Source organism: Mirounga leonina, unplaced genomic scaffold (assembly GCF_011800145.1).
Source record: "Mirounga leonina isolate KUSES-001 unplaced genomic scaffold, KU_Mleo_1.0 Mir_151, whole genome shotgun sequence".
NCBI classification, from domain to species: domain Eukaryota; kingdom Metazoa; phylum Chordata; class Mammalia; order Carnivora; family Phocidae; genus Mirounga; species Mirounga leonina.
This window is the reverse complement of record NW_023270377.1, coordinates 13,075,613-13,102,497: the sequence shown is the minus strand read 5'-3', so window position 1 is coordinate 13,102,497 and position 26,885 is coordinate 13,075,613. Positions and strand designations below refer to the sequence as shown.

General features: G+C 37.7%; 1 protein-coding gene across 2 annotated transcripts in view; it reads right to left on the bottom strand.

Annotated features, from left to right (window-relative positions):
- The window catches only part of DOCK10 (dedicator of cytokinesis 10), a 196,293-nt gene that overhangs the window by 113,702 nt on the left and 55,706 nt on the right, over positions 1–26,885 (bottom strand). For both annotated transcript variants that reach the window (XM_035006994.1, XM_035006995.1), the window contains exons 3-4: positions 22,237–22,326; positions 3,238–3,320 (exon numbers count right to left, since the gene is read on the bottom strand). In XM_035006994.1, the coding sequence (XP_034862885.1) occupies positions 3,238–3,320; positions 22,237–22,326 (173 nt within the window). The remainder of the gene's footprint in view (positions 1–3,237; positions 3,321–22,236; positions 22,327–26,885) is intronic.

Here is a 26,885-nt window from a genome sequence, read left to right as displayed (position 1 = left end):
GTTCCATTCTTTTGTATATGTCTGTCCAGTTTTCCCAACACCATTTATTGAAGAGATTGTCCTTTCCCCACGGTATATTCTTGGCTCCTCTGGCATCATGTACTTTTTGTCATTCTTGTCTCCTGTGAATCCCAAGTTCAGTGCTGATTTTTATGTGTGAAGGCTTATATTTTACACTCTAGCCTGAAATAATGTTTCTCTCTAGTATCCTTCTATGAACACCACTTAAAAAAAAAGTGAGGTTCTTAAGCATTAATAATAACACAATTTCAAATTTAAAGAATAAAAATTAGGGAGATAAACACATGCTTCTTTTTTCACTGTACCATAATTGCAAGTTTTTATTTTGGACCCTCAGGAACTCATAAAAAGAAATGATCAGCTTAAATTAGTAGCAGACATAGGAGAATTCTTCTAATCCAGGAGGCATGAACATGATTTATTCTAATAGCCTCTGAAGGCCAAGTAAATTATCTGTTTCCACTACTGACCTAAATATGCACAGTCTTTAATGGGGAGTGCTTAGGCTTTGTAAAATCATTTTAAAAATAATTTTTCTATTCAGTGTTACGGTCTTCATTATTTCAGGAGATGTGTGAGGATTATATTCTGGAACTTGTGATTTTCACTTTGAATACACATAGTTCATTAAAATCTCCTACTTTGTGGTAGTATTATTCTTCCCCTTCTTGGTATCAACTTCCACTTCCTTTAGTCAATTAAGGGAAATTCCCAACAGTATTTCAGTTACATTTGTCTTGCTTCTCCTGACGTTTCTTCTCATGCTCCATGAAAATTCTAATTCAACGATATCCAGGCCCTGTTCTCAGTGGAGATGTTTCCTCTGTTGTTTTAATAGGGGATGAATACGACGAAGGTGAAATCTTTCACATATTTATTTTGCTTGATGGCATCGTGGACATAAGAAAAAGTGTGTGGGGGCAAAGCCATTAAAGATTTCAACAGACCTTGATCCCAGGGTCCTAGGATCAAGCCCTACATTGAGCTCCCTGCTCGATGGGGAGCCTGTTTCTCCCTCTCCTGCTCCCCCTACTTGTGCTCTCTCTCTGTCAAATAAATAAATAAAATCTTAAAAAAACAACAACAAAGATTTCAACAGACCTGAAGTCAGCAGGAAGTCATATGGCTAAATGCCACTTTCTACAATCTCTCACTTCATATGAGGTCCTCCAACTGCTTGGACACAGCTTCCAAGTTGTAACCGCTTCTCAGAACAGTTTTTAGAAAGAGGAAGTCTCGATGTTAAAAAAATGCTTTGCTTTTTAGTTGTGCTTACAAAAAGCGTGTGACTAGGGACACCTGGGTGGCTCAGTCGGTTAAGCGGCTGCCTTCGGCTCAGGTCATGATCCCAGGGTCCTGGGATCGAGCCCCACGTTGGGCTCCCTGCTCGGTGGAGAGTCTGCTTCTCCCTCTCCCTCTGCCTGCCTCTCTGCCTACTTGTTCTCTCTCTCTATCTCTCTGTCAAATAAATAAATAAAATCTTAAAAAAAAACCACACATGTTAGCGTGTGACTAACATGCAGATATTCCAAATATAGTAATTACTCAGGAAAGCCTAGCATGCGGTGGGACCTTCCCAACACAAAGTTATAGGAAGTTAACTCTCAGGAGTAACCTGAATTTAAAGGGATGTTCAGAGATTTGGTAAAAGTTAATATTCACTGGTTTGCAAAAAAAAAAAAAAAAAAAAAATTTGCTGTTTTGGAAGAACACTGTTTTGCTCTTAGTAATGTAACTGAAAAATACATGGCCTCTTTTCCCTCCACCTCTTTTTTTTTTTTTTTTTTGTATACTCACTGCTACAATCCATTCTCCTTAGAGTAGCTCAAGTGATTTTTTAAAGAAGGAAACTGGATCATGTCTCACTAGGTTAAAACTTCCCCAGGCTTCCGTTGCGGTAGAATGAATCCAAGCTCTTTTCTGGGGCCCACCAGGCCCCTGTCTCCTTCTGTGGTTTCATCTTACTCCAGCTTTTCTAACCATCAGTTCAAGCCTCCCCATTCTGCTCAAGAGATCATGCTGATTCCCAAGACAGGGCACTTGCCCTTGCTCTTTCCTCTGGGAATCCTTTCTCAAGTTCAGAGTGCTGGTAGCTACTATTCCTTCAGCCCTGAGCTCTAATGGCACCTTCTATGAGCTATTCCGTAGCTCCTTAAAATTCCGCATTCAGGAGTTCAGAGCAGCCTTTCCAAGTATCCGAGTCTGGAACAGTTGTTTCTGGGAGCACAGGAAATCTGGGCCAATAGTGCCCAAATCTAAACCATGTATCCACTAAAAACTTAGGCATGATGTGTATCTTCTCGACATCTTCACTTGAGGAGAGGGTTAATAACAACTTCACTTTTGATTGTTGTGTTTTTCTGGATTATTTGCATCATCTTAGATGGATGACGCAATGTGTTAGGAGATTCCAATTCATTGCAGTTCTTTAATTTGAGCCACTCCAATCCCATCCAGGAATGTTATATTTCAAAATGTGCCATGTACTTAGTTTATTTATCCAATAAGTAATAATTGCACACTAACCACGGGCCAGGCATTCTCCTAGCCTACAGGGGATTCTGCAAGGAAAAGCCCCACCATTTGGGGATTTTTGCTTTATTGGGAGACACAGACACTGAATAAATGACTAGTTCAGGTAGTAGGTCAGGCGAGCTTGTCCCTGAAGGTGACGTTTGAACAGGTGCAGAACAAAGACACCTTTTCCCAAAGACTTCTTTTCCCCAGAGACCAGAAAAAAAAAATAGCTATTTATTTTCCCCTTTTACTATTCTTAAACATATGTCACTTCTGTGGAAGTTGTTTATTTACATGACTTTTGATATCACAGTATGAAAACACATGAAACCAGTGGCAAATCTGAACGCAAAATACAGAATATCATCAGAAAAATGTTTTGGTCCAAACTGTTCTTTTCTAGTCATGTTATATCTGCTATTGAAATGACAGCTCACAAAAGAATGGTATAATGATACTTTAAGACTTTGCTAAAAATTAAATAAGGATAATTTATATCTCACAATCGATTCTGTGCATATACAACAAAATATATGTTGTTGAACAAAATGTTCTATCGTAACACTTATTTTTAAATTTTGTAAAATATACCTTGATACTAGATTAACATACATGTATTTGTAAACAATGGTAGGACTTAAACATAAATCATATTTTATATATGGAAAAACCCAAGGAGTACTCTTGATAGGTTCTTACCGGGGTAACTGTCGGATGTCTCCAGAATATTGTTCATATTTGTAGTTTACCACATACCATTGGGAACTATAAAATTTACAAGCCTGAAAGAAGAAAAAAAGACAATTAAAAATTATCATTAAAAAATTCAGCTGTCCTGGCAAAAAGCACAGTGAATACAGTTCTCGTAATCTCAGGGGTAATGTTAAGGTGGCTATGTTAGCGATTTTAAGGTAGGTAAGGGGGCTTGCTCGTTATAATCATTTCACATTTTTGAGTGAAATGGAAATCAAACCTTTCCCAGACTCTTGGAGGAGGAACTATTTAACATATTTATTCTATTTTATGCCATCAAGGAAAGCCCAATTTAATCACCCAATGAATCATCCCAGATACGTTGCTAACCTCAAGTACTGTCATTTTTCAGCTTTCCTTAGCATCCTTCCATTATTTAACAGTTCTTAGTGGTAGAAGATATTATTATTTCTATGTGATCTTTTCATCATAATTCTGCTCATTCTTTTGTCAGTAACTTATCTTTTCTCCTATGTCGGGTGTGTTGTTGATTTGAAATCAGTTTTTCAGTTTTACCTCAATGCTTTCTAGGGTCCAGGCTTCTCCATGATTACTCATTGATTTTTATAAATATATATGAATAAAAGATGACCAAAAAGTTGGTACATAGTGGCTGATTTTTCAGTATTTATTGATGGCAAATATTTCCCAAACATCTACCACGTACCTAGCGATGTACTGACCATGGAGTGGTAATGGGGGTTTCACTAGCTGGCTTTTTTTTTTTTTTTGAGCGCGCACTTGAGGTGGGGAGGTAAGGGGGGCTAAGGGCAGAGCGGTGGGAGGGGCAGAGGGAGAGGTAGAGAGAGAATCTTAAGCAGACTCCATGCCCAGGGTGGAGCCCCAAGCAGGGCTGGATCTCATGACCCTATGATCATGACCTGAGCTGAAATCAAGAGTCGGATCCTTAGCCCATTGAGCCTCCCAGGTACCCCTCACTAGGTGGCTTTTAAGATTCCTTTTGATCCTAAAATTACATGAACCTGGGGACTGAGCAGCTGACATGAAGATTACAAGAAGATCTTGTCTTCTCCAGTGGAGAAAATGAGGAGCAATGAGCATCCTGCAATGTGAGAAATAAAGACCTACGGTTGTTGGGACCCAGGAAGGGGACACGCAAGGAGATCTGTGTAAGAGGAATCACTTGGGGTGTCGAAGTGCTACAAACAAGGGAAACACGGGCACTGTCTGCAGAAACAGAAAGTGGGAGGGAAGGGCCCAGAGCTTGCTGCAGAGAGGCTGATGGAAAGCACAGGGTGCATGTACCTGGCTCAAGATGCAGGGAAAGGCAGGGCGAGGGGAGAGTAGTTGAATGTCATCAGCCTCTCTGGACTTCTCTGGCCTTGAACTTTCTCGGTGCCATGACTTTATTTGTTCAGGGAAGCACCCACCCTCACACTGGGGACAGAGGCTAAACAAGGCGTGAGCCTGGGGTCAAGACTGGAGTAGGAGGATGTTGGCAGAGAGTAGTGGAGAAAAACAGCAACAAGACAAACGGATGTGGATAACAGCAAAGGGAATTCAGGAGATTGGGATGGACTGTGGATGGAGAGGGGAACGGGGAACAAAACTGAATGTTTAGCTAAAATGAAGTTACTTAACTTGGGATTCCTGAGCCAATTCTGCAAATCACATGTTTCTGGAAATAAGAGGAAAACTAAGCCCTGATAGGCTCCTTGGCTAAAAAGTTCCATCTTCATTTTAGATAAAGATGCCAAGGATTCAGGCAAGGAGCATATGGGCCTGAGGCATCCCAAAGCCATGGGGACAGAACGTTCACAATCACAGTTCTTTCTCCTCTTCCTGCTTTTTCTCTATTCCTGGAGATAGCTCTCAAATGCGAAAAAATATATTTAAAAATGGAAAACAAAGAGCATAAAACCCACTCCCTTTTTGTATTCCCTTTCAATCTTTTTTTCTGGTCCATAGTTTTACCTGGTTCCCCTCTGAGTGCATATTTGAACTTGAATTTTTTTTTTATTCACTTAATGGCATATTCTAGATATTTTTACAATGGTTTTCTAAATTTTATGACCACTTTAAGTAGAATAAAATATCATTCCGTAATTTACTGACCCAGTCTCCTAGTTTTGGAGGTCATTCATTCATTCAACAAACATCACTGAACCCTTACTGGGTTGATCTAGGTGATGCGAATACATCAGTGAACCAGGGACAAAAATGCATGCCCTTTTGAAAGTTATGCCCTTGTGAAGAGGTGGTCAATAAACACAAAATAAGTAAACTGTGTACATGCTGGAAAATGGTAACTGTCATGTGAAAAAAAAAAAGCAGAAGAGGAACATGGATAGAGTTGGGGGAAGGGGGCCAATTTAATAGAATGTTTAGGGTGGGTACTTCAGATGGGCTAACATTTGAGGAAAGACTTCTAGAACAGGACAGAGTGAACAGTTATTACGGCTCTTCAAATTTTGTGCCATTGTAGGAAATATGATGTTTTTTTTTAATAAAAATAAGTCTTTTATAAAAAATGAGAATTTTTAAAAAAAATGAATATTCAGAGTATTTCTTCATGCATTTGGTCCTCCTATCCTCCCCCAAGTCTCACCCCTTCGGGGTTATTTTCTTAGGACAGAGTACTCCAAGTATTTTAAGGATTCTTGGTAAAAAAACTGCCCAAAGAATGTATATTTGTTATAAGAAAAAGGCAAATCAAGGGTACAGGTCTGAACCGGGAGCTATATAGCTTTCTTCTTGTTCTGGAACTAACCCACTAATACTGCCTTTCAACATGACTTTTGGTCAAATCATTTCATTTATTAGGATCTCAGTTTTAGGTAGTGAACCATCAGAATATCAGACTGGATTGAGAAATCTCTGTCCCATAATACCCATCTCTACACTCCCTAATCTGGAGGTTTAATGGGACAAAGATGCACTGATTTACTCATTATCCTTTCTTGCTATGGACAGTATCTATGTTTAGCCACAATAAACATGTATACTTCCTGAGTATTTCACATGATAATCACAATATGCCACAGGCTTACCTGAATCCGAGATGTGTATATCCTGAATTCCACTGACACAAAATGAATGTGGAGCTTTCTTATATTACTATAGTCTAGCAAAGAAGTACTTGTTTTCTGGTTTGGAGTGGCACCTACTTGTCAGATATCACACTATTAGGTGCTTTACATATGATTTTAATAAGAACTCTATGAGATTTTATTTCTATTTTATAAATCACAGAGGCAAAGAGAGGCTCAGATCATTACCAAAGGTCCTACACATGATAGAAGTAGGATTTCAAATTGGATTTGTCTGACTCTAAAAGTCCATTCAGCTAATTTATGAATTGTTTGATGATTGCAGACATCTTTTTTCTTTTAGGCACATCTGGACCATCATTCCAGATGTTTATATGGCATTTCTGCTTCCGTCTTGGAGTCAGACAGACCTGGTTTTGAATGTTGGTGTTAGCTGTGGGATTTCAGTGAAGTAACTTAGTATCTTTAAATTTCCTTATCTGTTTAAGTAATACCAACTTCATAAGGATCTAATAAAATACTTCCTATAAAGCACCCAACATAGGGTAAGTACTTAATAAATACTTGCTTTAAAAATCACCAGTTTTCCTAGCATGTTTGACTCAGTGTATAATTCACATTCACAGTAGTTGATAATAGCAACTAGTTTTCCTTGATTTATGAAGTACAGTTTTGGAGAGACATATTAGCTTTGATTATCAAAGAAATCGGCTTTAATAAAATTCCTTCTGAATTTATTTGCTATGTTTCATGTATCTGGTGGTGGGTAGATGAGGATTAGGGGCGGTGTAGATGACCCTTAAAAATCCTTCTAAATCTGTGATTTCTTGGATTCTGAGAAAGCCAGTGCTCTTTACAAACACATAGATGTTTCTCCTACGTAGTAATGGCATTTTGGAAATGTTATGCATAGAAAATTATTCTCTATTCTTTGTTCCAGCCCACACAGTCACTCTCATTAAGAACTATTTTAATTATGACTAAAACTCTTCTTTGTCCGAAAACTAAGCTGAAAGGACCTGTTGCAAATTCAAAGTCCCAGGCTACCACTCTGCTTGTTACTGTAGGGGTTCCATTTCCCCATTTACTTCAAAGGTGAGGACTGTGAATATCTCGCAAAAGTGTGCTGAGCTGGTGAATTTTTCTGAATAGCAATGCCCCAATTCACATTATATTCATTTATTATGTTTACTTGTTCAGCTTTTATACTTGCTATCTCTGCTGTTAACACGTTTAGACACAAAAAAGCTGAGCAAGGTCAACATGCTTGAAGGCTTTTATACCATCAGGATAATGCTTCCTGAATTGCATTGTGTTCATTAATTATTAAGGATTGTTAATTAGAATGCAGATTCCTGGGTCCCATGAGATCCACTGAATCAGAATCTTTAGGGGGGCCCCCAAATCCATCATTCCATGTCATTCCATGGAGTGACAATGTGGTCCTTGTGCTGTTTGCCTATGAACTGAAAGCATTAGGGTCCTGACTTCATACAGTGGGCTCTAGTAATTGATGTTACCCTTCAACTGAAAGACCAGGGGGCATATCATCTCTAGCATGGCATTTTTATTTATAAGGTACATTCAATATTTATTTGAATGAATGGATTTCCTATATCCTTTTTCTTTTAGAAATAACTAAACATGACACTATGGAAGTTCTAAAAATCTAAATACTTTAGAAAAGATTGGGCAATTGTAAAGGGCACCCTAAAATACTATAAAGAAAATATTTCATTTTTTCCTCTTTAGAGAATCATCAGAATCAATTCAAATCATGTTACTTACCTCAAATAGCAATTTGGGCTTGGCAATGTAATTTGTCCATCTCTTAAAAGCGCTGATTATTAGATTCTGGCTACAGAGTAATAAGCAGGTAATAAATGGCTTTTCAGATGCAAAATTCTTTTTCTTTCTGGCTGTAGAGGTTTATTTAATTACATGACTAGTTTCTTGCCAGAAAGATGTATGCAACCACAAAAGGCGTTCGTTTTGACCCTGAGTCAAAACTGGGATTAATTCTGTATTTGTAAAATGATGGTGGTAATTTCACATTCATGCCAGTCTTTATTAAGTTGAGAAGAATTATGCCTATTGTATAAATGTTGAAAATGTAGCATCATGAAATTAAGTGAATTTAAGCAAATTATATATTGAAAATGTGGCTGGATAATTTATTGTCCACACTGAGACACTACAAAGTGAGAGATGAGAGAAGGGGCTATTAGCCAGGCCAACAGGTAGAAGATGAGATTATTCCTGCAACCAAGACACGTGGTCACTCAATATGTTGATATTTTAGAGAAAAAGAGAAAAAGCACTGAAAATATATTTTTTTTCTTTAGTTGGATCACATCTAGGTATTCCTTTAAAAGGAAATAATTTTTATGGTACAAAAATAAGTTGAACACAATGATTTTTTACCACTTATACTACAGTCTTGGTAAAGAAAGAAAAATGTTCGGACAAAATAAGCGATGTAAATATAGATATGACTCCGTTTCAGAAATCATGGTACAATCCAAAGAATAATGGATTTGGGGTCTGAGTTTTTAAAATACTGCTTGATACTAGACCGTGTTACTATGGATGTAAATATGCATGTACAATGTAAAAACAGAATGTCCTATCAAATGCCAACCATAAATGAGAATCATTTTTCAACTATTTTGTTACTTTGAATTATAGAGCAGCCTACATTGTTATCTAAATTGGAAGCGAATCAAAATATTTGGTTTGTTTTTTTAAACTGCATTGTATTAAGGCAGTTGAACAAACTGTAAAATTAGACTTTCATAAATCACACCTGTGTCTGACCCGGGAACATACATTCTAATTTCCCAGCTAGAGCTCACAAGTAATTTGTCAAGACATGAATAATGGATAGTACTAAAAACCTTGGTAATATTATGATCGAAATCATTCTTTTCATGTAAGGCATAAAATCTGGGTTGTAATTCAATATGATTGAAATTTTTAGGTTCAAACTTAAAATGGGTTCTTTTTAAACATTTTTATATGTCAGGGTTTCAAACTTGTACTTCTGTGTTTCCATCCACTTGCCACTAAATATTATAGGATGATTTTTATTGTAGAGAAGAGGAAGCCAATTTAGAGCTTGGACAGTTTTGCATATCTGGAAGCAAAACTATTATTCTAGGGATTTTGGTGATGAGACATTAAGACAATAAATTTCTTCAAGGTCGTTAATGTAAAACTCAAAACTATTTTGTTTTCATCAGGGTTTTCTATATACATTATATCCCAATGCCACTAAAAAATAAATGCATTTGAATTTACCTTTATCAACTTTTGTATGTTTATTATCTTTAGTGTTATACATGTAGTGTAAAAAATAAAATGGGTGATCCATTTTGTTCTGGCCATGATAGAAACAAAATTATTATACATAAATAAGATAGGTCCAATATAGGACAATAACAAATTTTGATTTCATTTTTCCATTACTTGAAGTTGCAAAATAAATATAGCTTAACTTACAAGTTCACTTTTAAAAGGTACACACAAAATGAAAAGTCCCGTAACCTCCAACACAGCCTTATCAGTGAATTAAGGGCCCCGTTCTTCAAAACAGAAACAAATTTTTTTCTATTCACACTAATTTTATTAAGAAAGGATTATGGTGGGGGGTGGGAGGGATGGGGTGGCTGGCTGATAGACATTGGGGAGGATATGTGCTATGGTGAGCACTGTGAATTGTGTAAGACTGTTGAATCACAGACCTGTACCTCTGAAACAAATAATACATTATATGTTAAAAAAAAAAAAAAAAGAAGATAGTAGGAAGGGAAAAATGAAGGGGGGGAAATTGGAGGGGGAGACGAACCATGAGAGACTATGGACTCTGAGAAACAAACTGAGGGTTCTAGAGGGGAGCGGGGTGGGGGGGTGGGTTAGCCTGGTGATGGGTACTAAAGAGGGCACGTTCTGCATGGAGCACTGGGTGTTATACGCAAACAATGAATCATGGAGCACTACATCAAAAACTAATGATGTAATGTATGGTGATTAACATAACATAATTAAAAAAAAATAAAGGGAGGGACATAGAAACTACCGCTAGATAGGAGAATTACCAAAGAATATAAGGGCCATGTTTTTAAACTGCCACAGAAACATTAATAAAAATGTACAGTATAAGAAAAAAAAAGAGAGGATTATGTTTTTTCTTTAATCTGGAGAGTTGTTTTTTTGTGTGTGTGTGTGTTTTTTTTTAGTTACATTGTCCCCAATAGCTCTCAGTAATTTAAATTGTGCAGGTAGTTCTGATGTTATATCAAAGGAATTAGTTCTACAGTGAGGAAAACCATGCTTATTGTGCTCTGGTGGAAAGTGAATGAATGCCTTAGAATCATTCATTTGCTGCCTAATGATTCAGAATCAGAAAATGGCACTCATTTTTACTTAATTTATACATACAAAAAAAAAAGCCCCCAATCATTTATTAAAATACTTATTCTTATTTATGAGTAAGTTTGAGTGCACATTTTTCTACATATGAGATTCAAACAATTTGTGTAAAGTACAAAGGCACTTTGACTAAAAGAATGGTTTCTTTATCAATGCCCATAATATGCAGTTCAAAATTAAACATGAAGCACATAAAATTATTTTAACCATAAAAGTGAGAAATGGAATTCCTTATTTTCTTGAAACAGGATACATTTCATTCTAGTTAGATATGTTTCTTTTAGTTAACAAAAATGGGCAGCATGAAATACGTTTTAAATCATAGCCAATCCTCCTCTCCCCAGAATTTTCTTTCCCATGTCTGGGATCCAAATTCTTTAATAGATCCTTTACTTCTCAACATGATGCAGCTTCTACCTTGAATGTTTATAATTTTCTCTTGAATTAGGTGAATGCTATCTATCTGGGTCCCAATGGTGGAAAAGGAAGAAGAGGCAGAGGAAGAAATGTCTTTTTCAATATTATACTCATTTTATCATATTATTTTTTATGTTTATAAAATTTCCCTTAATGAATTAAGCAATATTTTAGTATACAATGTAACAGCCTACTGAAATATTTTTAACTTTGGTATTCATAGAGTATTTTGACTGAAGGATTCTGGTACTTTTCTTGGGTTTACTCTCAAAGTGCTTTGCAGATAAAGAGACAACAATGTACTAACACCTTGTTTGATAAGATTACACATCTTTTCAGAGTTTAACCCACTGTAATCAGGTTGTGCTCTTAGCCTCTGAAAATGTTCTGTTAAAGAACTACCAATCAGGGGCGCCTGGGTGGCTCAGTTGTTAAGCGTCTGCCTTCAGCTCAGGTCATGATCCCAGGGTCCTGGGATCGAGCCCTGCATCAGGCTCCCTGCTCGGCGGGAGGCCTGCTTCTTCTTCTCCCACTCCCCCTGCTTGTGTTCCTGCTGTTGCTCTCTCTCTCTCTGTCAAATAAATAAATAAAATCTTAAAAAAAAAAAAAAAGAACTGCCAATCAGAGTTACCCTACAACCCAGCAAGTGCACTACTAGGTATTTACCCCAAAGATACAAATGTAGTGATCCAAAGGGGCACCTGCACCCCAATGTTCATAGCAGCAATGTCCGCAATAGCCAAACTGTGGAAGGAGCCCAGATGTCCATCAACAGATGAATGGATAAAGAAGATGTGGTATATATATATGACATGGATGCAACTAGAGGGCATTATGCTAAGTGAAATAAGTCAACCAGAGAAAGATAATTATATGCTTGCACTCATATGTGGAATTTAAGAAATAAAACAGAGGATCATAGGGGAAGGGAGGGAAAAATAAAAGAAGATGAAATCAGAGAGGGAGACAAACCATGGGAGACTCTTGACCATAAAAAACAGGCTGAGTGTTGCTGGAGGGGAGGCGGGGTTGGGGGATGGGATGACCGAGTCATGGACACTAAGAAGGACACATGATGTAATGAGCACTGGGTGTTGTACACAACTGATGAATCACTGAACTCTACCTCTGAAATTAGTAATACACTGTATGTTAATTAATGGAATTTAAATAAAATAAAATAAATTAAAAGAAAAAAAGAACTGCCAATGACTCTGATTACCAAATCCAACGTGCTCTTCCTTATGTGATACCTCTTTGGCATTTTGTACCATTGTCTCATGGTTGCTATGGACTTTTCTTTAATTCTGAGAAATCAATATCTTCTTGTTTTCTTCATCTCCCTGGCCACTCCATCTCCGCCTCCTGAGCAGGGCCTTCCTTACTAGCGCCTTAAGTGAGAGTGTAGCCCAAGGACCTTCCCCTCAGCCCCAGCCAAGTCCCCATGGTACTCCTGGTGAACTGTCCCAGGCTCAAAGCTTCTACTTTTCAAATCCAGACCAACTGCCTACCCCTTCCTCCTGCATTGAGACCTACCTATTTATCTCCTTCTTGGGCATCTCTGTCTCTATATGCATGATGGCCAGTGACATTATCTCATTTGTTTCTTCCATCCCTGCTTGAGCAATCTTTACTTTCTTCTGGGCATCTTATTTAAATTACTGGCACAACTATCCAGCTAATAGCCCAATGCAGACATGTGGGAGTAGTTGCCACCATATTCCTCTCCCTTGCTTTCTTTTCAGTCACCAACTTCTGTCAATTCCATCTCCGTAATAGCCCTTTACTATCACCACTATCATACTGCCATATGTTAGTGTAGGTCTTTAACCCAGCTGGACTATTAAAATAGTCTTCCATCTGTCCAGCTTCTCTTCAGTCTTATTCATCCCTCCCACATAAGCAAGCCAACCCATTCTCTGGTCTGTTTTTAGCTAATTTTTTCTACCATATGAACCTGACCTCGTCTCTCCATTTTATAGTAATACTCCAGGGGTACTTGTAAGATTGCTTTGGAAAAATCTGATCACTGGTCTGTTATTTCTTGCCTGGTGGTAAGCTCCTTGAAGGCAAGGACTGTGTTATGTCCATTTGGTATCAACAACTTAGTAAGTGCTTGTTGTTGAATAATAAACCCAGTCCAATCTTCCGTGCAGTGGACAAGGCCCTTCACTACAGACACTTGGTATATGATCCATAGTAACAGCATAAATCAGTGGAAGAGGAATTTTCTATGTGAAGAATTTAACCCTTTGTAAAGACAGGGTAACCAACTTCACCCAACTGAACTCTAAAGAGTAGCTTGTTTGAGCCAGAGTTCCCATTTGCTTCTTAGATGAAAAAAAAAAAATCCATAATTAGGTAAGGGGTTGAGAGGAGAAATTTAAGGGCTGGAAAAAGGTGCTACTCTGAACTTTCTGACTATTATTATTTACTACAAACTTTGAAATTAACCTTGTGTATATTTTTGATTTGCTGCATGAGGACAAGTCCATAGAACAACCAAAACGTGGGGTGTATCTGGGGTTGTGTCCTAGTATTCCAAGAGGTTTACCCTCTGGACAAAGATAGACACTTTTGATACAAATGGTAAGAGGTTTGTCCATGAAAAGAAAGAAATAATTTATTTGATCTTTTGGGAGCTGTAGTATTCCTTTTCTCTTCACCACCATCTGCCTTAATGAAATGCATGTCAAGTTTCATCTAATAGATTTTTTTTAAGATTTTATTTATTTATTTGACAGAGAGAGACACAGCGAGAGAGGGAACACAAGCAGGAGGAGTAGGAGAGGAAGAAGCAGGCTTCCCGCTGAGGAGGGAGCCCGATGCGGGGCTCGGTCCCAGGACTCTGGGATCATGACCTGGGCTAAAGGCAGATGCTTAACGACTGAGCCACCCAGGCGCCCCTAATAGATTATTTTTTTAAAGATTTTTAAAAAATGTTTTATTTATTTATGAGAGAGAGAGAGAGAGAGTATCAGCAGGAGGAGAGGTGGAGAGAGAGGGAGAAGCAGACTCCCTGCTGAACAGGGACCTGGACGCAGAGCTCGATCCCAGGACCCTGAGATCAGGACTTGAGCTGAAGGCAGACACTTAACCTACTGAGCGAGTCAGGCGCCCTTTCACCTAATAGAATCTGTTTCACTTGAGCTGTACTGTGTTCCTAGTTTCTGATGATCTCCTTCCCTCAGATTCACATCAGAATTTCTCAGATGGTTTTCAAGAGATGTGGGGATAATGGACAGAATTTCTTCATGGTCAGATAAATATGGGAAATACTACATGTCATATTCTCTTCTGAGATAATCTCCATGGATATTAGCAAGTTAAAGACTGAGTGTGTGTGTGTGTGTGTGTGTGTGTGTGTGTGTGTCCTGTGGACATCCTGCAGACCTGGCTTTCTGCAGAACATTCTGTGCGTCTGTGAAATTGGTGTCTACTCTATCTCAACCATTTGTTCTGTTGGTTTTTAGTGTGGATTTTCTACCAAAGCCTAGAGATTTCTGCATTGAGTCTGATTTGTACTTCCTGTTCAGTCTTGGGTCTTATTTCATTATTTTTTTTTCCTAGAGAAGCCAGTATTTATGGTCTAGAACCTGCTTAAAATCTAAACTTTTCCTTGCCCTAACAACCTAATACTGTCTGTATGAGGAGAGTACATAATTGTGTGTGTGTGTGTGTGTATTCATATATAGAAGTAAATGTAGGGGCGTCTGGGTGGCTCAGTCCGTTAAGCATCTGACTCGATCTCAGCTCAGGTCTTGATCTCAAGATTGCAAGTTCAAGCCCTGGATTGGGCTCCAAACTTAAAAAAAAATGAATAGATATTTGTTTCTATTCTTTATTTTTTTAATATTAATTTTTTTTTGCTTCTATTCTTTTAATGTTTCTATGACTCTTAACATCCCCAAGTGTTTTATGTCTTGACCGAAGTGAGGCTTGGATTCTTGAATTCATGATTTACTTCTTACTTCATCATTATTCTACTCCTGCAGCAGATGGGTTTCCAGAAATTGGAGAGGGCTTTGTTGGCAGAGTAACTTGCTATACCTTAATATTTTGCCAGTATTTCTCTCAGCCATTCAGGTGAGGTGGTCCCTAGACCCTTGCCCCCTGTTGGGCCACAGTATCTCAATTCTCAATTCTCTGCTTTCATTCTCTTTGTTAAGAGAGACCTGACCAAGAGCTTAGTTTTAATTAGTGTTCTGAGCTACTGACTTTATATTATTCTATTGTGTATATTAAAATGAAAACTTTGCTATAGAAGTTTTGCTTAAGAAGTCTGCATCCTATTTATAGATCTCTTTAATTGCTCCCCCAACCCTCAGTGGGAGGGGTGGTGCTTGCTTTATCACGGAAGTGTTTGGTTTCCTTTTATGTTTATAGATGTTGATTTTAAGTCACTTATGAGAATCAGATAAAGACGCTGCTCCCCAGTTGTTATTCTCCAAGTGTTTTCATATCATTGCTGTATTTATTTTTAGAACACAGTATTAGAATTATTAATGTGCTTATTTAAAGATAAAGAAACTGAGGCAGAAAAAGTTAAATGTGTATCAAAAGGAAAGACATATTCCCTTGTGAACAGTGGAAATACCCTCATCAAGTCAGGCTGTTAAATGCATGGTTTAAAGGAATTTCTCAAAGGGTCAGAGGTAGCCAAGTTGGTAAGGACATGGAGCATGGGGGTCAGAGAGAGTAGGGCCTTAATAACGACTCTGAGTGAAGTGGGACAAGTTAATCAATCATTCAGAACCTGTTTTCTAGGCTATAAAGTGAGGTAGTAAGACCCATTACACAAAGCGCTCAAAAATATACGGATATGTACTATGTTGCTCAATGATGGCTTGATGATAATTTATCATAACTTTGTGAAGTGCTTTAGTGAAATAAACCTATAGTCTTGTGCGGGGAATATTTAGACTTATATTGAATCGACAAGGAAGAAAATTAATAACAGATAAAACAGAAAAGGGACAGACTGTTCATTTTATTTAAACTCTTACTAAAAATATGAAGTCATTCCAGATTAAAAAAAGAAAAGAATGCTCGCTGCCTTTCAAAAGGTACTGAGAATTGTCAAGGTGGAGTGAAGTGAGAGATAATTCAAAATCAGTATTGAACTGGATATGTTTAAATTGGATTCATGCCAGTTTACTGCTTAGCAACCACGGTATTTGTCCTCGCCACCCCGTGGGGAGCTACAGGGCACTTAGTGCAGAGAGGACCACAAAGGTTGCTTAGTGCAGTGATGCAGAGGCTGTAAGGGAAACACGTGTTTCTGCAAAACGTCAATGAATTCATTTCAGTGCTGGCTTAATCTGGTTTCAAAAATCCAGCAACAGAGTGCCTGGGTGGCTCAGTCGTTAAGCGTCTGCCTTCGGCTCAGGTCATGATCCCAGGGTCCTGGGATCGAGCCCCACATCAGGCTCCTTGCTTGGCAGGAAGCCTGCTTCTCCCTCTCCCACTCCCCCTGCTTGTGTTCCTGCTCTCGCTATCTCTCTCTCTGTCAAATAAATAAATAAAAAATTAAAAAAAAAAAATCCAGCAACGTTTCTCAAAGTGTGGGTCATTAACTATATGCATCAGAGTTACCTGGCCAAAAGGAGTGGGTTTGTCAGGGAGGAGGCTGAGGGCCGTAGTCCTTCCAGAGGACAGCTGTAGTAAAGCATCTTCTGGGCACTTAGCATCATGGTTAAGAGGCCAGAGGCCATTGTGATTGCACGGCAAGGGTGGGGACGCTGGATCTGTCCCAGCTGTGTGATGCTGAATACTCGCTTAATCTTTCTATAAAAGTTCCCTCGTCATTACAAATTGCTGCTGCAGCAGCATATGTTTATAATCACTGCAAGTACAGGGCTTAGAAGTGTATCTGGCACAAAGAAAGTCGTCGATAAAGGTTCGCTGCTATTACCTATTGGGGTCGAGACTTCTGGCCAGCATAATTCTCTGGGATCATTTCTCAGCCTTGACCCAGCTCTCTGGTGACCCTTTCTTTTTATCTGCTGTCTCCAGGCTTGACTATTCATGGGCTATTATTATCACGTGATATTTGTCACTGGGGTTTCTCTTCTTCCTATCCTGTAAGTACAGGCTTCCCTTTATTCCCATCCTTAAAACCAAGCAAACTGGCAGTTTTCACAGCTAGTGATACAGAAAAATTAGCAGGGAAGAAAGTAATTTCTTCCCAGGCTTCCTCTTCTTTCTTTTCTTTTCCTTTTTCTACTTTAGATCCATGCAGTTGAGAAAAGCATAAGGTTCATTCATGTTGCCCAGACACATGCTCTGTCCTGAGACTTGCAACATAAAATTTTGGGCAGATACCTGGGATCGAAGGTAAAAGACATTGTATTTGACTTTTCCTTGGAGCAGTTCTTAGGAGAGAGGAGAAGCCAAGGGTGGAAGTGAGGAAAGCAGGAATAACCCCAGACTGGAAGCAATTGAAAGGTAGGAACCAAGGTAAAGGCGAGAAATTTCACCCCAGAAGAAATAGCAAGACAAAGGCAAATTTTGTGGTCAATCTCTTCTTCCCGGAAGTTGACATTCTCAGAAAACTATAGAAATACAGGGGTCAATCCGGCCATTGGAAGTCGTGGTGCAGAAGTTCATGAAAGCAACAACAAAACTAAAGGTCTCTAGGAACCCTAGAATATGTTCACATGTCCCCAGTGTTGTACTGGTCTGCTTTTTAGGTTGCCCTTCCCCTAGCTAAACTTGACACTGTGGTTGGATCCAGAGATTGGGGGTGGGGTTTCTGAATCCATCCTGAGATTTAGGATTTGAGCTGACTGGCCCCACCTTGAAGGCATGTCAGATAATAGAACAAGCAGGTGTGAAGAGCCAAGGGCTGCAGCAGGCTGGCCACCAAATCCAAGGTCTCAGAGCCTCAGGTACCAGAGACCCACAGCTAAGACAGCTAAGAACCCTTGGTTCATGTGAGAGCTATTTTTCACAGCCTAAAGCAAACTGCTGAAAACCTAGAAATAGACAAATACCCAATGCACACAGAAAGAGGTAGAAAGACCATGAAATGAAAAGTCCCTAAAATTGTGGAAATGTTTATAAATCCATAGTGGTTCTATTACAAGTGGTTATGAATGGACTGTAAGGGATGAATTTAATTGGCTTCTATGAGGGACAGAGAAGCCCAGCAGGTGGAATCATAAAGCAAAATACATAGGGGATTCTGATCGTTCTGTATGATATTTTCATTATCAAAGTAAAATAATAATAATAATAAAAAAATTTGATGTAATCTTTAAGGCAACTAACTAATGACTCAAAGAATAAAGTTGGATTTTAACTTCAGAGAATTTTAGGAGAGAGACTTGGGTTGCTTCCAATTCTGAAAGCATTTTAAGATATATTCTAACTAATTTTTTCCAAAACATTTTTTTAAATTAAAAAATACATTCGTAACACAACAATACGGAACATATAAACTGAAAACCAATTTCTCCCTTCCCCTTACAATCCCAAACTTGTGACATCACCAATGTTATGAGTTTATTATACAGATTTTAATACTTCCCTAGCCTTATATAAATAAACCATATTTATGTATATATTTATAGGTTTTATACCTTCAAGCTAACATACTATATATTATGCAACTTACTTCTTTCTCTTAACAACATATCATGGCATCCAAGCTAATACATTTAAATATATGTCATTTTTATTGGTTATATATTTTTATAAAATATAAATGTGCCAAAGTTTATTCAACCCCACCCTTATCAAGTGATATTACAAATTGTTCAGTGTAGCAATACTCATGCTTGTAATTGTATTTTTTATGCTCTAGTGTTTTTTTTAATAATATGCATGTTACACATTTATATGTACTACTTAAAAGATACATTGGAATTACATTTCAAAAAGTTATAGACATGCAAATATTACAAACACTGTGTGATAATGTTTAATTCCTATATTCCTACTGTCACTAAATAATATTCATCTTAAAGTTCTTCTTCATACAAGTATTACACATAATTTTTGTTTTAATTTATATTTTCATGACTATAAGTAAATGTTGGCAACTTTGTGTGCCCCTTGGCCAACTGCATTTCCTCTTTTTGAACTGTCTGCTCCTGTCTTTTCCTCATATTTTCTTGGGTTATTTATCTTCTTCTTACTAATTTGTAGGATTTTGAAAATTAAGAGTATGTGTATGTGTGGCAAAAAGATATAATAAATTACAAATAACTGCTTTGATTAAATATTTTCTTTTGGTTTTATTTATGGCACCCTTCATCATATAAAAGATTTTTATTTGCTTAAATCTGTCCATTTCCCTTAAATTTCTGATTAAAAATGTTCTCCTATAGTTTTAATATTTTTGTTTTTAAAATTAAAATTGTTTTTATTGACCTGAAATTAATTTTTGTGTTAATGTGAGATAGAACTTTATTTTCATCCAGAATGAATAACCAAGTGGTATTTATGAAATTACCTACCCTTGAGAGATATCTGAGAATTTGAAATGCCATGTTTGTCATTTATTAAGTAACCGTATTTACTTGGATATATTTCTAGATACTCTGTTTCATTTCACTGATTTATTTTTTTATTCCAGAAGATAGAAAAATTTGGAGAGTGTCACAATTTTTTAAAGTTAGCATTTGTCTAATACCAAAGTGAGGAAGAAGACTAGAGCCAATTTCACTCATGAATATAAATGCAAAAGTATGAAATAAAATATTAGCAATTCGAATGGAGTAGAGTATTAAGGTAAAAATACAATTTGAACAAGGAAGTTTACACCAGAAATACAAATATGGATCCACAGGATATTCATATTCAAGTGGTAAAGCTATTATACCAAAAGACTGCATATGGATTTCATACTATGGGGTAGCCAATCTTTAGAAGCACTTAAAGGGACCAAGAAAGATCCTTCTTAGACATTTCTTTTATGCCAGAAACTGTCATAACACCAAATTTCATAAAACATCAAAGATGCTAAAGGCCTCCCTCTAAAATAAAAATTAAGACAGGATGTCCAATATGAGCATTATAATTCAACATTGTTTCAGAGATATCAGATAATAAAACAAGGCAAGAACAAAGAAAGTTTTAATTGTTTGCAGATGATATGATACATACTTAAAAATCAAATAAGAACCATAAGTGGTGTCTCTCTATCTGCAAAAAAATAAAGTAAAAAATGAAAACAAAAATTAACATTACAAAAGAACTATTTGGATAAGGAAGTTTAGTGAGCCAGTTATACATATTCAAAAGTCAATATATTTTCAAAAATATCAGCAATGAACAGTAAGAAAAAGAATTTGTTTTAAAAAAATTCTCACATTTGCAGGGGCCTGGGTGGCTCAGTTGGTTAAATTTCTGCCTTTGGCTCAGGTCATGATCTCAGGACCCTGGGATAGGGTCCTGCATCGGGCTCCCTGCTCACTGGGGAGTCTGCTTCTTCCTCTACCCTTCCACCCTGCTCATGATCTCTCTCTCCCTCATGCGCGCTCTATCTCAAATAAATAAATAAAATCTTTAAAAAAAATTCTCACATTTACAACAAAAGCATAAAGTACTACAAGAAATAAATTTATAAACTATAAAGAAATAAATTTAACAACAAGTTAAAGACCTTTACATAAAAGTGCCGTATTTCAGGGAAAAAAAAAAAAAACTCAGGAAGAACTGGTTAAAAATTCCCAGTTATGAATTCAATATCATAAATGTTTCAAATCCTACCTAAGTTAACACCTATTTACATATTTACGTAAGAACTTTTGTAGACCTTGTCTCACCGGTTCTGATTTTTTTGTGTAAAAAATGATTTGCCAACTCTTTTTTAAACTGTGATGCCCTACCAGATATGAAAACTTCCTCTAAGGTGACTGTAAACAAAATATTGTGGTACTGATGTCACATTTATTCCTTTTATCAGTAAATATGAAAATAGCACACCCAGATATCCTGATGTTATCTGGACCTGTACTTTTCCCTTTTTTTTTAACTCCTTAGAAGGCAGTAATGTAATGTGAACTTTGGGGAAAAAATATTGAATTGGAAAAAAAAAAGACCCGTAAATTTATGGCAAAAGATTTGGACTGAAGTGTATAACATAAAGCATGTATGATTAATACAGATTGATATTAATACATATGCTAATAAAGCTAGCTTATATTCATGCACATGTGTTTAAGAGCTAAGAAAGGGTTTTGCTATGGAATGTAGCTTTAATTAAATCCTAACTGGGATACACAATTTTCTCTCAGGATTCAGTCTGACCTGTGCTAAATTTTCCCACTGCATTTTCTATAAAGGAAGGGCTAGCTTCATTTATTCACTCCAGAAGCATCTTCTAAGTAGCTGCCCTAAAGCATCCTAGGTTTGGTTAGAAGAAGAAGCAGTTTTGTAGGTCTCTCTTTACCATCTAAATGCAAGCAAATGCTATAATAACAGATTTTTATCATAGCTGCAGGGATTTACCATGAACTATTTCCATAGTTAGTATTAAAAAAAAAGTATCTCTCTCTCTTTTTCTAATGATTTTATTGATTTATTTGTGAAGGAGAGAGAGAGAGAGAGAGAGAGAAATAGCAAGAAAGAGTAAGAGCAGGGGACAAGGGGAGAGGGAGAAGCAGGGAGCCCAAAGTGGGGCTCGATCCCAGGACCCCGGGATCATGACCTGACCGAAGGCAGACACTTCGCTGACTGAGCCACCCAGGCACCCCGAAAATTTATCTCTTAAAATAGAAACTCTGTTATCCAAAATTCTCACATCCTATGGCCTTGCCAACAACTCAGTCTAGGTAAGCAAAATAAAATCAAGTCTTTCCACTAAGAATACAGAAATGCTCCTCAATATGAGGATTTTAAGTGATGTAAAAGCAAAAGAAAAAGAAGTCCAAAACCTGAAGAGTCACCGGATAATGAAAAATTGATTAACAGGAAAATGCAAAGAATCTACAGGTGACGCCAGCTGAAAGACATCAATCAATCATAGCATCTGGAATTCTCTACTGAGAAATAGAGGAAGACAATAATAACAGGAAGTTGTATTGAGCACCACCAGGGGAAAACAAAGCTTTATAAAGGACTAGAAGCACACATTTACCTCTTTCACCAGTAAATTTTCTGCTTTGTGCTCTGCATCTTCAGGTACCGTGGAGTACAATGTCCGGATATCCCAGGACACCGTGGCCGTCTGGGAAGAACAATAAAAAGAAATTATGTTCTTCAACTTAGAAGCACTGAGCAGCCCACCATACAAAAAAAAAAAAAGAAAAGTGCCTTAGATCTTAGCATCTAACAGTAAAAGAAGACAGAGAAACTTTCACTTTCTAGGAGAGAAGAGCCAACTCTCTGATCGCTCCCCAATGTTACTCTCTATCAGTGAAGTTCATCATTTGAGGCTGTTTCATTTGGCTGCAGAAAACAACACTTGGGCCATCTATATATTTCGACTAGCTTACTTCTATTCTATTTTTTGTTATTGTTGTGCTCCTAAAATAAATTTGAAGTGAAAGAGAAAACTTACAAAAGCATCATGATTTTAATCATATTGTAAATAATTTCTTGAAGATCCACAAGGTAAAGTTAATCCTTTTTAGAAGCTCTGAGTGTTTGTGTGTGTGTGTGTGTGTGTGTGTGCGTAGTCACAATTTTAGGGGTGGGAGGAAAGCAAGGGAGTTCAGTAAACCTGGATCTTGAAGAAAAAAATAACTTACGCTTTTGGTGTCATTACTTCTGTTAAAATAAACAAAACGTTTTCAACTTCAGTGTCAACAAACAACTCTGCATTAAATGAATAGATGTAAGTTAAAAGTATAAAAGATCTTTTTTTTAAAGATTTTATTTATTTATTCATGACAGACAGAGAGAGAGAGAGAGAGACAGAGGGAGAAGCAGGCTCCCGAGGAGCAGGGAGCCCGATGCGGGGCTCGATCCCAGGACCCTGAGATCATGACCTGAGCCGAAGGCAGTCGCTCAACCATCTGAGCCACCCAGGTGCCCAAAAGTATAAAAGATCTTAAAATAAAACATCCAAAACAGAATTTCATAGACTGTTTCTTCTTTATATGACATAGAGTCTTCAGTTCCATCAAGCTGGGGGGAGTGTGGGACACCCTATAAACGGTAGCTTTCCCTCACCAGCCCCCAGCTTTCTTTAGACAGTACTACTTGGTGGCTCCAGTGGCCCTGGGGTGATGAGTCTGTTAACATCCATAGCACCAACATTTGGGGTCTTTTCCTTTGCATATCCCCAAATCCACAAATGATTCATCAGAGTTTCTAAAACACAAACTAAAGTTCATTTGAATTGTTCTGGATGAAGGGCATTTTTTCTAGACTAATTAAGGAAACAGATGAGAATCTCAAAACCCCTCCTAAGTTTTGGAGAAGACGGATAGGGAAGGGGCTAAGGGAATTTGGTCTTCTGAGGTCACAGAGCGGCAACAAGATCTACCACCAACGGCAGCATCAGACCTTTTCTTTCAGTTCGAGACTCATGTTTTCTTCAAATTGCCCTTTTGCTTCACTCTTGATATAAGCTCCCTGAGGGCAAGAACTTGGGTCTCTTTTGTTCCCTACTATAACCTCAGTGTCTAGTTGGGTATTTAAATATTGTTAAGTGTGTTGAGTGTGTGTGAGTGTGGATATGTGGGTTCTATGCATGTGTGTGTGTGTGTCTGGTATGTGTCCGCATGAGCATACATGATTAGGTGTATTGCAGGAGTGTCTGTGAGTGTGTGTGCGGGGGTATGTGATCATGCATGATGGTGTGCTCTGTTTGAGTGTGTGCGTGTGCGTGTGTGCACCCGCATGTGCATATTTTGGAGCATGGGGTTTAGATACTGTGAAAGAGGAAGAATGTCATGTGAGTCTGACAAAATCAGAGGATAAAAAATAATGAGAAAACTAAGTTCTAGATATGTCATATGTATGTATAGATAGATCATACGGTAAAAATCAATGCCCATCCTAAAATGCAGCTGTAGACTGAGTTCCCTTGATCAGAGGATTTCACTGCAGTTCTGTGAACAGAGTCTGGAAGTGCTACAAGGCCATGGCTATCAATGCAAGTCAAGTGTAGATACACCTACGTCAAGTATGATAGGACCAATTTAGGACATATTATTTAGATTTTACATTTTTGATTCCTTTTGAATTGTCTCTTTCAACCTGCTTCTTTTATGTTGTACACTCTGTTAGAAGATGAACAGTATATAAACTCTATTGAAAGTGTGAAGTAAAAGATTAAAATCCATGCTAAAATTGAGTTTTGGAGATTCTTCCTAGATTTCAATTATCTGGGGAGAATTCATTTCCTGTTTGGATAGATAATTCTCAGATACACCGTGTCAACCTCTTTGGTGTTTCCAGGGAACATTACATATTATAATCTACCGGCAAGATTAGGGATTTTTTTCTCTCTAATTAAAACAGTTTTATATATTTCACCCATTATTTTATAATACATTTTTATACAAAAATATCATTCCTCTTTCTCATTATCCTGCGCAGTCTCCTATTATTTCTTCGCTCTTAAAAAATAATAGTTGCTCTAAAATACTCTACGTCTGATGGAGAGTAGAGTAGCATGACTCAGATGTAAACTTCTTTTGTAGCTCTACCTAGTGTTCCACTAAGATCACGGCTCTGTGGTGTAATACCATCAGGCGAAGACTGAGCTGGTTTAAGAAATTTTTTTTTCCTTAATGGTAAGCTTCTGGTATCCGGACTCCAGTTTCCAGTAATGATAATCACACAGCCACTTGATTTATGAATGTCATACAGTAAAGATAGAGCCCCAAATGCATAATACATATGCAATGTATGAGACTGGAAATTCATTCAGGTTGGAGCTTATAAAAACGAATCGTGTGTATAACCATGTGTATAATGGCTAGGAGTGATTCCTGATGACCTCTGGTTATGAAATGATGTTGATTCTTAAAATAAGACAGATGAGTCTGAATCACCCTCATGTAACCATGTGATAAATCTAAAACATTATTTTACAAGCTGCATTATTTCCCATTTGCACATAATACACAAGGCACAAGAAAAGGCATACGTGTATAATGAATGCCTATGACATCTACTGATCTCAGTTGTATTTTGCTGTGCTACTGGAGAATCTGGCTGAAAAAGCAGAAGGCCTCCATAAAGTTTCAACTTTAAGAATTGTGACCCTTCCACTCATGTTTTCTTTCTTGAATGTGTCTCCACTGAAGCAAAGGTAAGTTGATCAAATAAGAAGAGAAGGATGCGGTCATATTTGTTAAGGGTATTAATATGGTTACGAAGAACTTCTTTTCTGAGAATTAGATGCTTTCAGATCACTACAAATTTCCTTGGCCACAGCAGACTTCCTGTTCTCTTTTACAAACCTTCTGGTCGACAATTAGTAGAGCTCAATTGCATGAAACAGATCCGAGACAGCACTGGAACTCGGCCGAGCTCCTCTTAAGGGGGTGGAATTTTATAAGGGGCCTACTGTCCAGAGATTAGGCATTTGGAAATAAAAACTGTCGTTTTATTTATGAAACGAGCCATGCAGGCCTGTGTTTGCAATTTCAGGTCCATGATACTCAGACATCTTCAACTACTGCCCTGTCACTGTCTGGTTCCTTCCACCCTTTTGTGGGTAGTCTCTGTGGCTTGGACACAGCCACCATTCTGCTGGCTGAAGTGACCACAGAAGACTTCATTCCAAGCACATCATGGACATTTCTCAATTGGCCAAAGGCCACTGGTCAAAGTCTTAAGAAAAGGGCTGCTTTTCCTATCCCGGGGCTGAGCAAAAGCCTCCTTTGACAGTACTGTAGATCCCAGCTGCTTAAAAAGAAGGACAAAAATGATGGTGTTTATAGTCCTCAATCAGTCTGAAGCTGGAGAATTCAATAAGCCTTATAGTTAAGACTATTAACAAACATTTCACGGATCAATTCCAACCTAAGCATATGTTTAAAAGTGGTCTTCACCGAATTTTTCAGATTAAGACACTGATATGGCCTTATATTCTAGTAGAGTAGACACTTATGCTGCATTAATTGTTTGAAAAACACTTTTTATCACATTCGGAAGAGTATTGTGATTTTGTTTTATTTTTTTAAGTACACGAGAATATCACTTTAATACCTTCGTTGTGCTTATCCTCTCAATAATTTCCTCTTTATTCATTCATCCATTATTTTTTTTTTAATTTGAGGTCAGTTGATGCATAATGTTCCATTAGTTTCAGGCGTACAACATAGTGATTTGACGACTCTATACGTTATGCTATGCTCACCATAGCTACCACTTGTCACCATACCTCACTATTACAACACCACAGATTATATTCCCTGTGCTGTACCTTTTATCCCTGTTAACTTATTCACCGTGCTTTAAGCGGGAGGTCCTTCTTGTTTTGCTGAACTTAAAGTGTACAGGATGTGCACAAAAATTGAGCAGTTGCCCATAATTGGACAGTTGTCATCATCCAGCCAAGTCAAGCACTGGGACTTATCTATCACAGTATTTAAGAAGATAAGTAAGGGGGCACCTGGGTGGCACAGTTGGTTAATTGTCTGACTCTTGATTTTGGCTCAGGTCATGATCCCAGGGTTGTGACATCAGCCCTGCGTGGAGCCCCATGTTGGGCTCCATGCTCAGTGCGAAGTCTGCTTAAGATTCTCTTCCCTCTGCCCTTCCACCCTGGTCTCTCTCTCTCTCAAATAAATAAGTAAAATAAAGTAAAATAAAATAAGAATATAA